Source organism: Peromyscus maniculatus, chromosome 23 (genome assembly GCF_049852395.1).
Source record: "Peromyscus maniculatus bairdii isolate BWxNUB_F1_BW_parent chromosome 23, HU_Pman_BW_mat_3.1, whole genome shotgun sequence".
NCBI classification, from domain to species: Eukaryota; Metazoa; Chordata; class Mammalia; order Rodentia; family Cricetidae; genus Peromyscus; species Peromyscus maniculatus.
In genome coordinates, this window is record NC_134874.1 from 36,499,700 (window position 1) to 36,515,151 (window position 15,452).

Sequence of the window (15,452 nt, forward strand, 5' to 3'; positions counted from 1 at the left end):
CCAAGCCCGATGGTCTGAGTTCTATCCCTGGGACCTACATACGTGGTAGAAGGTGAGAACTGAGTCCTCTGGTTGTCCTAACACACACTAAATAAAAAACATTTAAAATGTTAAAGTATTTATATTTATACTCCTAGATTAATGTATCTTAGCCTAGGGCAGAGAAGCTCCTTTTTTTGTACAGATTCATTTTTTAAAAAAATTTACGGAGATGCAGTAGAGCCGGGAGAAAGACGGGAAACCATGCAGTGGCCATGACCGACCATAGAGATATACCTCCTTCTGAGACCTCCAAACGTCCTAGAGAGGAACCGGACCCGGGCTCTTTCCATAGGGCACCTGCCTGACAGCATCCGCCACCTACTTCCGGTCCGCGCAGGCCAAGGCAGGTGCTGAGCGCGCAATCCGTCAAGGCCGTGGCCCGGTCCGGGCGGGTGGGGACGGAGCTGTTTGCAGCTGGGCAGGGCAGCTGCGGCCCGGAGGTCGCATCTCCACGCACAGCCGTGGTCCCAGGTAAGATCCACGCGGGTCGCGGCCGGGCTAGGCAGGGAGGGTGGGGGGAGCTGACACGGGGTGTCCAGGATTCCCGGGGAGACCTTGACTCCGCGACTCTGAAAAGCGCCGCTGAGCGTTTCAGACGCAGATGCAGGACCGTCCTTGGAAGAACAGCCCCGCGGCACCTTCTGTTTGCCAGAGACCTGCGTGGAAAGATCCACGAGGGCCTCTTGCCCCCAGGGCACGGGCGGACCGAGCTAGGCAGTAGCGCGGACTTTTGAGGAAGCTCGATGCAGCAGGGACGAGTAATGTAGACAGAAAAATGAGGAGTCGGTCTAAGGGGCGGCCTGAGAAACACGCAAACATCCAGTAGAATCTATAGCAGAAGGTCGTGGTCTCTCGCCGCTGCTTGCGCCAGCAATCTGAGCGCCTTAGTGCTTGGGGTTTGGGGCCTGTTTCTCCAGCCTGCCCGCCCGGAAGTAAACAAGACTCATTTTACGGCCTGCTTTGCAGCCTCTTTCCTCGGGTGTAATGTTCGTTTCTCACCGTTATTCATTTCCTCCTTTTTTTTTCCTTTTTCTTCTCCTTCCTTTTTTCCTCTCCCCTTTTTCCAGCTGTGTAGCCAGATTGGCCTGGAACTCATCATCTCCATTCTAAGCCAGATACCAGGATTTCAGGCAACTACCGCCATGGCTGTTCATCTTCCTTTTTTCGAGACAGGGTCTCACTGTGTAGCTCTGACTGTCCTGGAACTCACTATGTAGATCAGTCTGGCCTTGAACTCACAGAGATATGCCTGCCTCTTCATCCCAATGCCGAGATTAAAGATGTGTGTGCCTCTACGTCTACTGGTTCTTTCTTTTTTTAAATACTTTTTATTTTATGTGTATGGGTGGATTTTTTTCCCTACATATTTGATTATGTACCAAGTGAGTGCCCGGTGCGCAGTGTCCAGAAGACACAGCAGATCTTCTAGAACTGGAGTTACAGATGGTTGTGAACCACCGTGTGTGCTGGGAACTGAACCTGGTGCTCTTAATCACCGAGCTGCCTCTCCAGTCCCATCTTTCTTCTTTTTAAACCTTCCATGTTTTGGGAGGCAGACAGCTATATATGCTGCTTGCGTATTCTCTCTGTGTCTCAGCTTTTACCTATGCTCTTGACATTTTTGGACATGCGAACAACGGTGTCTTGACTATGTCTACCCTAACTCCCCTCTCCCGTTCCTCCCAGGAACACCCAAACACCTCAGTCCCATTTTCACATCCTCTCCTTTGCTGGAACGCTGACTGCTTTTACTGGCTTGGTCCTGTGCAGGTCTTGTGCAGGTGACCACGGCTTCAGTAAGTGCTTGAGTGCCCTGGCTGTGTCATGTCCGGAAGACAGCACTTTACGGGACTCCTGGCCATCTTCTGGCTCTTAGGTTCTTTCTGTCTCTCTTCCGCTATGTCCCCTGAGCCTTGGCTGTGTAGAGGTGTTGACGCAGATGTTCCGTTTAGGGACGAACACTCAGCAGGCACTTGTCTCGGCCCTGTGACCAGTTGTAAGTCTCTGCATTAACTGTACGCAGAAAGGCTTCCCTGACCAAGCCTGAGAACAACTCTGATCTATGGGTGTAAGCATAAGTATTTAGAAGGTGGTTGGTCCCACGTCTGTTTCAGCAAAACCACAGTGGTGGGTTCTCCCTTAGGCCCATAATCTCCCTGGCTGTGGATTTTTGACCAGGTTTACAGTACCAGACATGAATTCCCTCCGATGGAGCAAGCCACAAATCCAGTCAGGAAGGAATTGGTTACCTCCATGACCTTCATCACTATGACACCAGTGGACATCTTGTCTGGCAGGTCATTCTTTATTATAGCAGGCAAGCTTCACTACTGGATAATACCAGCGATGATGACTTTTCTCCTCCAGTGGACCGTATAGCACATTCCAGCACTATGAAAACTAGATAATAGGGAGGAAATTTCAGGTCAGTTCCAGCTTGATTTCTCTGGGCCCTGCAACCAAAATGTCTTGTGTCTTCAGCAGCAGACTTTACCTCTAGTTACCTGGGCAGTCAAGAGCAGGGGTAGTGGCCCGTGTGGCATTGTCTTTAGACTGAGTGCACTGTCACAGTCAAGCTGCTAGTGCATCCATCGTTTAGTTTTGACCTCAAAGTTTGTCTGCATCATTGTCTCCACCCAGACTAACCTAAGCCCCAGGTCAGCTGGTAGGATTCGAGGGTATCTGTCAGCTTCCTGAGGATAGTCACTAATGTAGACACAGAACTGGATGGGCTGACTTGTATGTCTTCCGCTCTCAGAAGGGCCCTCTCTGTTGTCATCCTCAGTCTTGCTGGAACTTGAAGATGCTGAAAGAGCGTCTGGAGATGGCAGAAGATCCTCAGCAGCAGATGGGTGCTCCAGTGGTGAAACTGGAGAAGGAGCTGCCATGGGGCCGGGGAGGGGAGGACTCAAGTCCCGAGGCATTCCGGCTGAGGTTTCGGCAGTTCCGCTACCAAGAAGCTGCTGGTCCCCAGGAAGCTCTCAGGGAGCTCCAGGAGCTCTGTCGGCGGTGGCTGAGGCCTGAGCTGCACACCAAGGAGCAGATCCTGGAGCTGCTGGTGCTGGAGCAGTTCCTCACCATCCTGCCCCGAGAGTTCTACACCTGGATCCGAGATCACAGCCCAGACAGCGGCAAGGCTCTGGTGGCCATGGTGGAGGACCTGATGGAGAGCACACCTGAGGCCAAGGCGGTGGGTGAGAAGAGGGTGTCCAGGCCTTGCACGGTTGGTGTGGGAATCAAAATGGAGAGCTTAAGGAAGTGTTGGGAGTGGATGGGACATAGAGCCTGCTCCATCATCCCCCAGCCCCCAAGGGCCTTTCTGGAGAGTGGCTGCGATTTTAGCAAGAAGAGTCGGGGTGAGGAGATGGCTCATGGGTGAAGCGCTTGCCACGCAAGTGTGAGAATCCGGGTTCGGATCTCCAAGACCCATGGAAAAGCCACATAGGCCGTGAGCATGTGTAATCCCAGTGGTGAGGTGGCAGACAGAGAAAAGAGAGCCCCGTAAGTTTGCAGGTCCAGGTAGCCAGGCATCCTCAGCAGTGATCAGCAGGAGTCCCTGGTATAAGGTGAGAACCAGCACTGGAAGGTGGGCTCTGATCTCCACACATGCCTGTACTCACACATAGGAGCGCACATACACACACACACACACACACACACACACACACACATACATCATATACACATGTAGAAGACTTTTTTTTTAAAGAGCCATCTCTAGGGAAGATATCTATGGGCAGGAGGGCATGATGCTTTGGTTTGGGCATCAGGGACCCCCTGGTGAGCCTCAAATCCAACAAAAGCAGTTTTGATTGTTTTCCGGGTCCACTGTGAGCTCTGCATGCTCTTGGGGAAGAGGCTAATGCCTGTCCTCCTGCCGGTGGCAACTGGGATTCAGGCACAAGCCCACTCTGTCACCCTGAGATTCCTTACTCACCTTTGGGAATCTCCGCTCAGGCTAACCAGATTTGGGCTTCAGTTTGTTACAAAAAGGAGTTTTAGGAGGAGCGGAGTGGGGTGTATTACAAGACAGTTTTAGGGATTGGGAGACAGTTCAGTGGATGAAGCATCTGCTATGAAAGGATGAGGACTGGAGTTGGGTTTCCAGCTCCCACACAAATGCTGGGTATGCATGATGGTCCACCTGTAATCCACTCAGGAGATGGAGTCGGCATCCTCTGCGTGAGCTGGCTTGGTGGACGGTGAAATCAGCAAACAAGAATTCAGGTGACAGGCTTGGCCTAATCACATAAGGCCCAGAGTGATAAAGGAAGACACTGAGGTCACCCCATTGTCCTCTACATCCACACACATGCACATGCAAAAAAAATAAGACATTTTAAATGTCTTTACATTTTTTATTTTATAAGCTGGGCAGTGGTGGCGCACGCCTTTAATCCCAGCACTCGGGAGGCAGAGGCAGGCGGATCTCTGAGTTTGAGGCCAGCCTGGTCTACAGAGCAAGTACCAGAACAGGCTCCAAAACTACAGAAAAACCCTATCTCAAATATATGTGTGTGTGTGTGTGTGTATATATATATATATATATATTATTTTATGTGTGTGGGTGTTTTGCCTGCAAGTATATCTGCAGCATGTGCATGCAGTGCCTCTGGAATCCGGGTCTCCTAGAACTAGAGTTAGAGCTAGTTAGTAGCTTCCTTGTGGGTTCTGCAAATTGAGCCAGGGTCCTCTGGAAGAGCAATCAGTGCTCTTAGGTGCCATCTCTCCTTAAATAAATACCGTAAGGCCCGGAGTTAATAGAGAAGTGCTCACATTTTGGCTCACAGTTTGTTGGGAAAGTGTGGTGGCAAGAGCGTGAGACAACTGCCACATATATCCACCTTCAGGAAGCAGTGTGAATGCTGGTGCTCAGCTCACTTTCTCCTTTTTGTTGCAAAGATGGAAACATTTGCTTCTTTTTATTGTGAGTCTCTGTGTTAGCACGTGCACATGTATCCAGGTACCCACAGAAGACAGTGAATCCCCTGGGCTGGAGCTGCAGGTGGTTGTGAGCTGCTGGTGTGAGCACTAGAAACCAAGCTGAGGTCTCTGCGCGTGCAGTGTGGGTTCTCAGGTGCCGAGCTCTCCAGCCCCCACCTTCTTCTTTGACTCTTTGTGGGACGTCAGCGATGGGATAGCGCCACCTGGACTAAGGTGGGGCTCCCACCCCAGTTAACCAGATCTAAACACATGTCCTCACAGGTATGCCTAGAGGTTCGTCTCACAGGTGACCCCTCAGGTAACCAAATCTAGACACATGTCCTCACAGGTATGCGTAGAGGTTCGTCTCACAGGTGACTCCAGAACCTGTCAAGTTGATGATCAGTATTAAAAACTAAGAGAGAGAGAGAGAGAGAGAGAGAGAGAGAGAGAGAGAGAGAGAGAGAGAAGGGAAGGGCGTACCATGAGAATGTCGCTGCAGTGTTCCACTTTTTGTAGAGCAGCTTTCTCATTTGCTACTTCATTTTGGGAGAGTTTAGCTTTCTTCATGTGGAGGGGGCCAGCAGCTCTCTTTCCTCATCCTCCTACCTTCTCTGTCTTATACCTCCCCTCCCTTCCTTCCTTCCTTCCTTCCTTCCTTCCTTCCTTCCTTCCTTCCTTCCTTCCTTCCTTCCTTCCTTCCTTCCTTCTCTCCTTTCCCTCTCATCTTTCTACCTTTTTGGTTTTTTTAGAAAAAAAAAAAGCAGGGTCTACTGTGTAACCCTGGTTGGCCTGTAATTCACTAATTAGACCAGGCTGGCTTTGAACCCAGAGAGAGAGAGAGAGAGACCTTCCTCCCTCTACTGAGTGCTGGGGTTGCAGGCTTGACCACCATACTGGGTTTAAGTGGTGCTGGGGATGGAACCCAGGACTTCGGGGCTTCTTGCATGCAGGCAAGCACGCTACCAGCTGAGTCACACCCCCAGCCTTGCTTCCTTTCTGTTTTAATTCAGCCCTCTCTTTAACAGCTTCCAGCAGGTCTCCTTCTAATTGGTATGGGCATTCTTCTCCTTAGGTTCCATGCCATGCCCAGGGAGAGCAGCTGGTCACAGCCCTTGGCGGAGGATCTTGGCAATCAAGCATCCACTTGGGGCCCGTAGAAGTCAAACCTGAGTGGGGGATTCTTCAGGGGGACGGAGTTCAAAGCTTAGGCCCAAGCACTACAGAACAGCTGAGCCAGGGCCCTGGAGACGGGACACAGGCCTTCCAGGAGCAAGGTAAGATGCAGGTGATGAGCATGGGAGGTCCCGTCCACTCCCAGTCTCTTCAGAAACTCAGCACTGGGCTAAGTAGGTGCTGGGAAGGTACAATTCTGAATTCCAGGCTGCCTCCTCTACCCCAGGAGGAAGCAGGTGGAATGGTTCTTTACACCTGGACTGGTTTTTTCGGGGTACATCTAGAATCATGTTCTCATCATTTTTTTCTCTCTTCCCCTCATCCCTTCCCAAACCACTAGGAACTATGCTGATGATAAGTGGGGAGATAGACTCATTATTACTGAGTCTCAGCTGTCCTCATGAGTGACTCTGGAGTGTGTCTAACTCTGAGGGGACAGGGCTAGGACAGTCCTCTCAGCCAGAACAGGGCAGGGGACACCCAGACTCCTGGCTATGGGTCATTATGGTCTGGAAGTAACCCTTTTATTTTATTTTTTCCATTTCTTTTCTTTTTTTCTTTTTTTTTCTTCTTTTTGATATTTCATCTTTCTCTATGTAGCCCTGGCTATCCTGGAACTCACTATGTAGACCAGGCTGGCCTTGAACTCATAGCTACCTATCTCTGCCTCTCAGGTACTGGGATTAAAGGTGTGCACCACCACTGCCTGGCCCTGAAGTAATTCTTTGTGATCTGTGGTTCTGAGATTGTGTGTGTTGGGGTGGGGTGCTTTTGAATTGGCGGACGACAGCCCTGATCCTTCTGTGTGTTCTGCTCAGCACTGCCCATTCTTCATGCGGGTCCAGGTCTTCCCTCTGTGAGCACCAGAGACCAAGAGCTTGCTGCTGGGTTCCTTGCAGCAACATCCCAGGTGAGCTAATTTACCTGTTTTGGAGATTTTGTTGATTTATTTTTTGAGACGGTCTTATGTAGCCCAGGCTACCCTCAAACTCAGTATGTAGCTGATGGGGCCAGAGGGATGGCTCAGCAGTTGACAGTGTTTCCTGCTCTTCCAGAGCACACAAGGTAGGCTTCCAGCGTTCATGTCAGGTGGATCGCAGCCTCCTGTGGTTCCACTCGGAGGATCTGTTCTGTCCTCCCTGAGGACTGCACATATGTCTCTGCCTCTCACACACATAAAAAAGTAGCAGAGGATGTCTGTACGCTCCTCATCCTGTGTTTCCATACCCTGAGTGCGGGGATTCTGGGCCTGCGGCACCACACCTGGTTTGTGTGATGCTGAGGACGGAGCCCAGGGCTTTAGACATGCTAGGCAAGCACTCTAGCAGCTGATCCTTATTCCTAAGCACCGTACTCCATTTTGTTTATTTAACATGACTTTATTCTTCAAAAGTTAAAATTTATTATTTATCATCATCGTGTGCATGTGTATAAGATGGATATGGGGGTGTTCGTCCCAGCCCATGTGTGGAGGTCAGAGGACAGCTTTGTGTGGTTGTTTCTCTGCTTCTGCCTTTATGTGGATCGTCAGGCTTTACCTACTGAACAGTTCTTTAGAAGAACATAGCCTTCAGGTGGGGCCTGCGGGGACACACAGGCTTCCAGGCTCAAGCTTGAAGAGGGAGAGCAGTGCATCTGGGTGCTGAGGTGGTGGGGCAAGCAGAGCCACAGCAGCAGGGTGTGAGCATGTCGGCCCCTGCACTAAAGCTGTTGGGAGATGGCAGTTCTCCCAGTGTGTCCAGGGTCCCGTCCTTCTGTTGTTGCTGTGCTTGAGCCTGACTTTGAAGCTCCTGGTAGAAAATGTGTTTAGTGTATGTGTGACAGGGGCTGTGCCACAGTGCTCATGCAGAGGTCAGAGGGCAGCTTGCTGGAGTCAGGCCTCCCCTCCATCATTTTCTTCTTCAGTTTTCTAGAAATTGAACTGCGTCCATCTTGCTTGCTTGGCAGCAAGCACCTTAGCCCACTGAGCTCTTTGCCCAGCTCTAGTTCTTACTTTTTTTTTTTAATATATATTTGCAAATATTTTATTTTATTTTTCTTTTATTTTACAATAGTATTCAGTTCTACATAACAGCCACAGATTCCCTTATTCTCCCCATTCCTGCCCCCTTCCCCCGAGGACTGAGATTGACCTGATAGACTCAGTTCAGGCAGGTCCAGTCCCCTCCTCCCAAACTGAGCCAGGCGTCCCTGCATAAGTCCCAGGTTTCAAACAGCTATCTCATGCAGCGAGCCCAGGACCTGGCACCACTGCCCAGATGCCTCCCAAACAGATCAAGCCAATCAACTGTCTCACCTATTCAGAGGGACTGATCCAGTTGGGGGCCCCTCAGCCTTTGGTTCATAGTTCATGTGTTTCCATTCCTTTGGCTATTTGTCCCTGTGCTTTATCCAACCTTGGTTTCAACAATTCTCACTCATATAAACCCTCCTCTTTCTCGCTAATTAGACTCCCAGCGCTCCACCCGGGGCCTAGCCGTGGATGTCTGCATCCAGATTCCTCAGTCCTTGGATGGGGTTTCTGGCACAACTATTAGGGTGTTTGGCCACCCCATCACCAGAGTAGGTCAGTCCTGGCTGTCTCTCGGCCATTGCCAGCAGTCTTTTGTGGGGGTATCTTTGTGGATTTCTGTGGGCCTCTTTAGCACTTTGTTTCTTCCTTTTCTCATGTGGTCCTCATTTACCATGGTCTCCTATTCCTTGTTCTCCCTCTCTTTTCTTGATCCAGCTAGGATCTCCCGCTCTCTTTCCCTCGACCCTCGCCCTTCATTGCTCCCACTCATGTCCAGGCTGTTCATGTAGATCTCATCCATTTCTCCGTCATTGGGTGAGCCCCGTGTCTTTCTTGGGGTCCTGTTTTACAGGTAGCCTCACTGGTGATGAGTAGCAGTCCAGTCATCCTTGTTCCACATCTAGTATCCTCCTATGAGTGAGTACATACCATATTTGTCTTTCTGAGTCTGGGTTACCTCACTCAGGATGATTTTTTCTAGATCCATCCATTTGCCTACAAACCTCATGATGTCATTGTTTTTCTCTGCTGAGTGGTATTCCATTGTTTATATGTGCCACAATTTATTTATCCATTCTTCAGTTGAAGGGCATCTAGGTTGTTTCCAGGTTTTGGCTATTACAAACAATGCTGATATAAACATAGCTGAGCAAGTGCTCTTGTGGTATGATTGAGCATTTCTTGGGTATATGCCCAAGAGTGGTATAGCTGGATCTTGGGGGAGATTGATTCCCAATTTTCTAAGAAAGCGCCATATTGATTTCCAAAGTGGTTGTACAAGCTTGCATTCCCACCAGCAGTGGAGGAGAGTTCCCCGAGTTCCACATCCTCTCCAGCATAAAGTGTTCTCAGTGTTTTTGATCTTAGCCATTCTGACAGGCGTAAGGTGGTATCTCAGAGTTGTTTTGATTTGCGTTTCCCTGATGATTAGGGATGTTGAGCAATTCCTTAAATGTCTTTCAGCCATTTGAGTTTCCTCTGTTGAGAATTTTCTGTTTAGTTCTATAGCCCATTTCTTAATTGGACTGTTGGTCTTTTTGATGTCTAATTTATTGAGTTCCATATACATTCTGGATATCAGTCCTCTGTCAGATGTGGGGTTGGTGAAGATCTTTTCCCATTGTGTAGGCTGTCGCTTTGCCTTGTTGACTGTATCCTTTGCTCTACAAAAGCTTCTCAGTTTCAAGTGGTCCCATTGATTGATTGTTTCTCTCAGTGCCTGTGCTACTGGTGTTATATTTAGGAAGTAATCTCCTATGCCAATGCGTTCAAGACTGCTTCCTACTTTCTCTTCTAGCGGGTTCAGAGTAACTGGATTTATGTTGAGGTCCTTGATCCACTTGGACTTATGTTTTGTTCATGGTGACAGATATGGATCTATTTGCAGCCTTCTACATGTTGATATCCAGTTATGCCAGCACCATTTGTTGAAGATGCTTTCTTTTTTCCATTGTACACTTTTGGCTTCTTTGTCAAAAATTATATGTTCATAGGTGTGTGGGTTAATGTCAGGGTCTTCAATTCGATTCCATTGGTCCACATGTCGGTTTTTATGCCAATACCAAGCTGTTTTTATTACTGTAGCTCTATAGTAGAGCTTGAAGTCAGGGATTGTGATGCCTCCAGAGGTTGTTTTATTGTACAGGATTCTTTTGGCTATCCTGGGTTTTTTGTTTTTCCATATGAAGTTGAGTACTATTCTCTAGTTCTTACTTTTGTCTCTTAATTTATTTTTTATTTTTTAGGTGTATGAATATTTTGTCTGTCTGTATATATATATGTGCATCACATGCGTGCCTGGTGCACTCAGAGTCTAGAAGATGGCATCCGAACTGTACTTACAGGCAGTTATTAGCTGTCATATGGGTACTGGGAACTGAACCCCAGTCCTCTACAGGAGCAGCTTTCTTTATCTACAGCAATCTGTTGTTTCAGGGTCTGGGGCCATTTAAAGACATGACTCTGGCTTTTCCTGAAGAGGAATGGAGGCACGTGGCCCCAGCTCAGATCGACTGCTTTGGGGAGTATGTGGAATCACAGGACTGTGGGGTCCTTCCAGGTAAGACTGTCTCTGCACAGGTGAGAAAGGAGGAGTTTTGATAGCTGCAGTTTAAGAGTCTTACCCTAGCCATGGTGCTGCTGACAGGGCAGTGTGGAGAGTGTGGGCCGGTCTTGGAGAAGTGTTCCCATGACTAATGGGCATCGAAGGCTGGAGAGAAAGGAAAGGAGAAGAGGAGCGTTTGCTCTGGTTCATCCAGCAGGTGCTTACTGAACACTCCTTGCATGCAGGCCCCATGTGGCAGCTTTGTGTTGGGACAGAGAGTGTGCTGGGTGAGAAAATGCAGTGTGTGTGTTCATGTGTATGTGTGTGTGTGTGTGTGTGTGTGCGCGCGCGCGCGCGCGCACGCGCGACGGTCATACGTGTAGCATGAGTGAGGGCTAACTGACTACATCAATGTAAAAGAGGCCAGGGGAAGAGAATCACCAGGTGTGCTCTTCATAGAAATCACCGAGTAGATTTGCTCATGCCCAGAGGAAGGAATAGAGTATCCGGTTTCTCCCTTGTCACTCTGCCTTATTCCTTTGAGACAGGGTCTCTCTCTAAACCTGGAGCTTGACTTTTTCAGCTAGACGGACAGTCCTAGTGATCTTCCTGTCTCTGCAACCCACAATGGTGGTGTTACAGGCATGCGTGAGACTGCACTGGGCTTGTTCTATGCTTGCTGGGATCTGAACTCAGGTCCTCTGGCTGCACAAGTGGTCTTAACCAGTGAGCTCTCTTTCCCGCCCCACTGAGTTAGATTTTGAAGGAAGTAAAAAAGTCTGAATTAGCAGAACGTTAAGTGGGAGGATATTAAAATCTGTCATGCAATCCAGTGTCAGGGCAGGGAGGTGGTAAGGAGTAAAAAAATGTCAGAGTTCAGGGTTCATGGATGTGAAAGGTGTTGGTTGGGGTTGTTGACCAAAGGAAATGAGGAGCCGTTAATAGGACAAACTAGGAAGCTGGCCATGGTTATGCAGGCCTGTGACTCCCCCCTTCAGGACTGCACGAGTTCAAGGCCAGCCTGAGTTACAGAGTGAGACCCTATCTCAGCAAGCCAAACCATCACCACCACCAAGATAAAGAGATGCATTTGGAGAGAAGTTCCATGAAGTTCCTTTGGTGGTCACTATTAGAAAGAGAGGAAGGCAGCAAGGAAGTAAGAGGAGGCTCCTTTCAGACATGCCTTTCCAGCAGGGCCACAGCGTCCCAGTGGGAGAGCAGCTGGCCTTCAGGTCTGAGGAGGAGCAGCATTACAGAGAGCCATAGACAACATGATGGAGCCTGAAAGCATAGGCAGCCATGGGGGCCTAGAGAGGAGAGATGGCAGCCTGTAGGTCTCTTGGTTCCTCTCAGATCCCCACAAAGAAGTAAGTTTGTTTTTTCTCGGTGTGGGGGATGGTGGTGGGAAACTTGACCTAGGCCACATGGCCCCTGGCATGCAGGAGGCCCTGGATAAGAGTGTAAAGTTAGTACAGGAATTTGACTCTGTCTGCCTGTTTACGGAAGGAGCTGGTCTTGCTCACATCTGCAGGTGGGAGAGAGGCTAGGGTTGCTACAGGTCACAGCAGCTCTCTAGAGCTAGCAGAGAAAAAGGGACAGAGACAGAAAGTCGAGGTGGCACCTGACTCCTGGGCATGCAGGAGAGCAGCAGTTGGGGGGGGGGGGTCTGTGCTGGAACATCACCCCAGTGTTGACCTCCTTTGCCACACAGGTGCTGGGAACAAGGACAAGGAGGCCAAACCCCAGCAGGAAGACCTGAAAAGAGCATTTGTTGGGTTGACTTCCGATGGGTTTGGAGAAACTGCCATCCAGGTTCCTGGCCCAGGGGGTGCCTGTGAGCAGGAGCCTGGGGCCTCTGGGGCCAGTTTACCTGGGCTCCCCGTTCCTCAGCATGGGGTCCCCCTGCCAGATGCCCTCAATACCCACAGTTCTTTCTGGAAGCCTTTCCAGTGCCCTGAGTGTGGGAAAGGCTTTAGTCGCAGCTCCAACCTTGTCAGGCACCAGCGAACCCATGAAGAGGAGAAGTCCTTTGGCTGCGTTGAGTGCGGGAAAGGTTTCACCCTGAGGGAGTACCTCACTAAGCATCAGAGGACCCACCTGGGCAAGAGGCCCTATGTGTGCGGCGAGTGCTGGAAGACTTTCAGCCAGAGGCATCACCTGGAGGTGCACCAGCGCAGCCACACGGGGGAGAAACCCTACAAGTGCTCGGACTGCTGGAAGGGCTTCAGCCGCAGGCAGCACCTGCTGGTGCACCGCAGGACACACACTGGGGAGAAGCCCTACACCTGCGAGTGCGGCAAGAGCTTCAGCAGGAACGCCAACCTGGCAGTGCACCGGCGCGCGCACACTGGGGAGAAGCCCTACGGCTGCCAGGTGTGCGGCAAGCGCTTCAGCAAGGGGGAGCGGCTGGTGCGGCACCAGAGGATCCACACAGGCGAGAAGCCCTACCACTGCCCCGCCTGCGGCCGCAGCTTCAACCAAAGGTCCATCCTCAACCGGCACCAGAAGACCCAGCATCGCCAGGAGCCCCCGGTGCAGTGAGCTGGCTCTGCCTCCGGGGCGACTTTGTTGTGACAGATGGCCTGGCGGTGCCCAGTGAGGGACAGCAGAGTGGGCTCCAGCAAGAGGAGGGCAGCCTGGTGCATGGAGAGCTTCCAGAGGGACCAGTTTCCTTCACCTGTTGTAGGGAACACAATCCTGAGCTTCAGTTTTTGTTTTTTTTCTTCCACAGTGGGGTTTGGGAACCCACCTCCTGAGCAAGTTTGGAGGTGATGGCAGAATTTTGTTGCATATTGGCAGCTTGAAGCTCTTTTTCTCTCCTTTTTGAGGTAAGGCCTCATATTATCTAAATTGGTTTCACACTAGCTCTGTAGCTGAAGATGGTCTTGAACTTCTGATCCTCCAGCCCCCATCTTCCCAGTGCTGAGGTGACAGGAATGTGCCACCATGCCTGGTTCATGCTATGCTGGATATGAAACCAGGGCTTTGTGCATGCTAGGTGGGGTACTCTACTGACTGAGGTATGTGTCCAGCCTTGAAGCTCAATTTTTAGAGAGCTCTATCTTGCCTGCGAGTTATTAGCTCTGGCCTGCCCTGCCTCTGTCTTTTTCATTTGCAAATATTAAGCACCTATTGTGTTCTTGGCTCTGAGACTCCCGTGGTGATTTGGACCAGTGAGATCTTGGCGCTTGTGAGCCAAGCCGGAGCAGTAGCTTGTAAGTACCCCAAAGCACATGTTTCAAGTGCCACATCAGAACCTGGGCACACTGCTGTGCCAGCCTGTCCCGTGTGGGGTCTCATATGCCCCCACCTCAGGTGGGGACTTCTCTCATGCAGTCTTGTTTATTTTGCTTTCTTGGCAGCCTTACTGTCGTGGACTAGAACATTTTACCCTCATCTGTAAAGTCTCCCCCCTCCCATTACTCCTTGCACTGTAACCACAGCTACTAGGAAATTAATATTTTGCTACTGATCATTGAATAAACGTGAAAATATTTTAAGGCAGTTAGTGGCTTCCCTGAAAATACCTGACGATTAATCTGAAAGACAAACCAGTGTTAATGCCCTATATTTGAAGGCACTTTAGGGTATGTAGTACCTCTGAGAGAGTGAGAGTGAGGGGTGTGTGTATGTGGTGTGGAGGTTGAACCTGTGGCCTAACACATACTGAGGCAAGTATCGTGCCGCTGAGCTGTATCCCCAACTATACCCCTCCCCCTTTTTAAAAGTTAATTTTGAGGCAAGGTTTTGATGAGTTGTTTAGGCTGGCCTTGGAATTATTTTGTAGGTCATGCAAGCCTTGAATCCTCAGGCTCCATCCTCTGGAGTATCTGGAACTCCACCTCTGCTCCACCAGACTGGCCCTCTTGGTTCTCATCTCATTCATCCTGTAAGCATTGAGGTTTACAGTGTGGCAGGAGTGTTCTGTAAAATTAGGATGTGTCAGTCAGTCAAACAGGGACTGTCTCTGAGCTTGGGTTGGAGAGATGGTTCAGTGGATAAGGGAGTTGCTACTCTTGCAGAGGACCCAGGTTTGGTTCTGGCAGCTCACACCAGGCTGTAACTGCAGCTCCAGGGGACCCAACACACTCTTCTAGGCTTCTGTCTTCTAGCCTCTTTGGGTACCTTCACTTATATATACAGATCTCCCATGAATGTGAACATAATTAAAGATAAATCTTTGCAGGCTGGAGAGATTGTTCAGCCATTAAGAGTACGTACTGCTCTTACAGAAGACAAGAGTTTGATTCCCAGCACCCACATTGAATGGATCAGTACTTCCTGTTACTCCAGCTCCAGGGGATCGGACAACCTCTTCTGGCCTCTGTACACAAGTACATACCCCCACACAGACACATATACATGTAAATAACATTTTAAGAAATCTCTGAGCTTGTAGGATTCACATCTTAGAGGGGGAACTTGCTCTTCAGAGCCTGTGAATAGCCCATGAGTCCTGGATCTTCTGAGGGTTTTGTTGTGTTTTTAAGATAAGGTCTCACTATGTAGACAGGGCTGGCCTCCGACTTAGATATGACTGCCTTTGCTCCCCGAGTGCTGGGATTCAGGGTAGGGTTTTAGCCCTGTCAGCTTCTTGCTCTGAGTTGCATTTCCCACTCACCTTAGAGAGTGAGTAGTCCCTGTCCTCCAGTCATTGGATTCTCATCATCCGAGACATTGAGGGGCGTGAATACCAACTCTTCTAGTTTCATTTCTGTTGCAGTGATCATATAACTTGACCAAAAAAAAACCCCC

The 15,452-nt window shown here is 49.8% G+C and overlaps 1 protein-coding gene across 2 annotated transcripts; it reads left to right on the forward strand.

Annotated features, from left to right (window-relative positions):
- Positions 1 to 350: 350 nt before the first annotated feature.
- On the forward strand, positions 351 to 14,201 carry Zscan25 (zinc finger and SCAN domain containing 25). 2 transcript variants are annotated; one of them, XM_076560315.1, is made up of 6 exons: positions 351 to 513; positions 2,828 to 3,232; positions 6,041 to 6,242; positions 6,960 to 7,051; positions 10,589 to 10,712; positions 12,409 to 14,201. In XM_076560315.1, exons 2-6 carry the CDS (start codon positions 2,846 to 2,848, stop codon positions 13,236 to 13,238), a joined length of 1,635 nt encoding a protein of 544 aa, XP_076416430.1. In that variant the 5' UTR covers positions 351 to 513; positions 2,828 to 2,845; the 3' UTR covers positions 13,239 to 14,201. The 2 variants fall into 2 exon arrangements, with proteins under 2 accessions (XP_076416430.1, XP_076416431.1); XM_076560316.1 differs by having other exon boundaries at positions 12,386 to 12,591.
- The last annotated feature ends 1,251 nt before the right edge of the window (positions 14,202 to 15,452 follow it).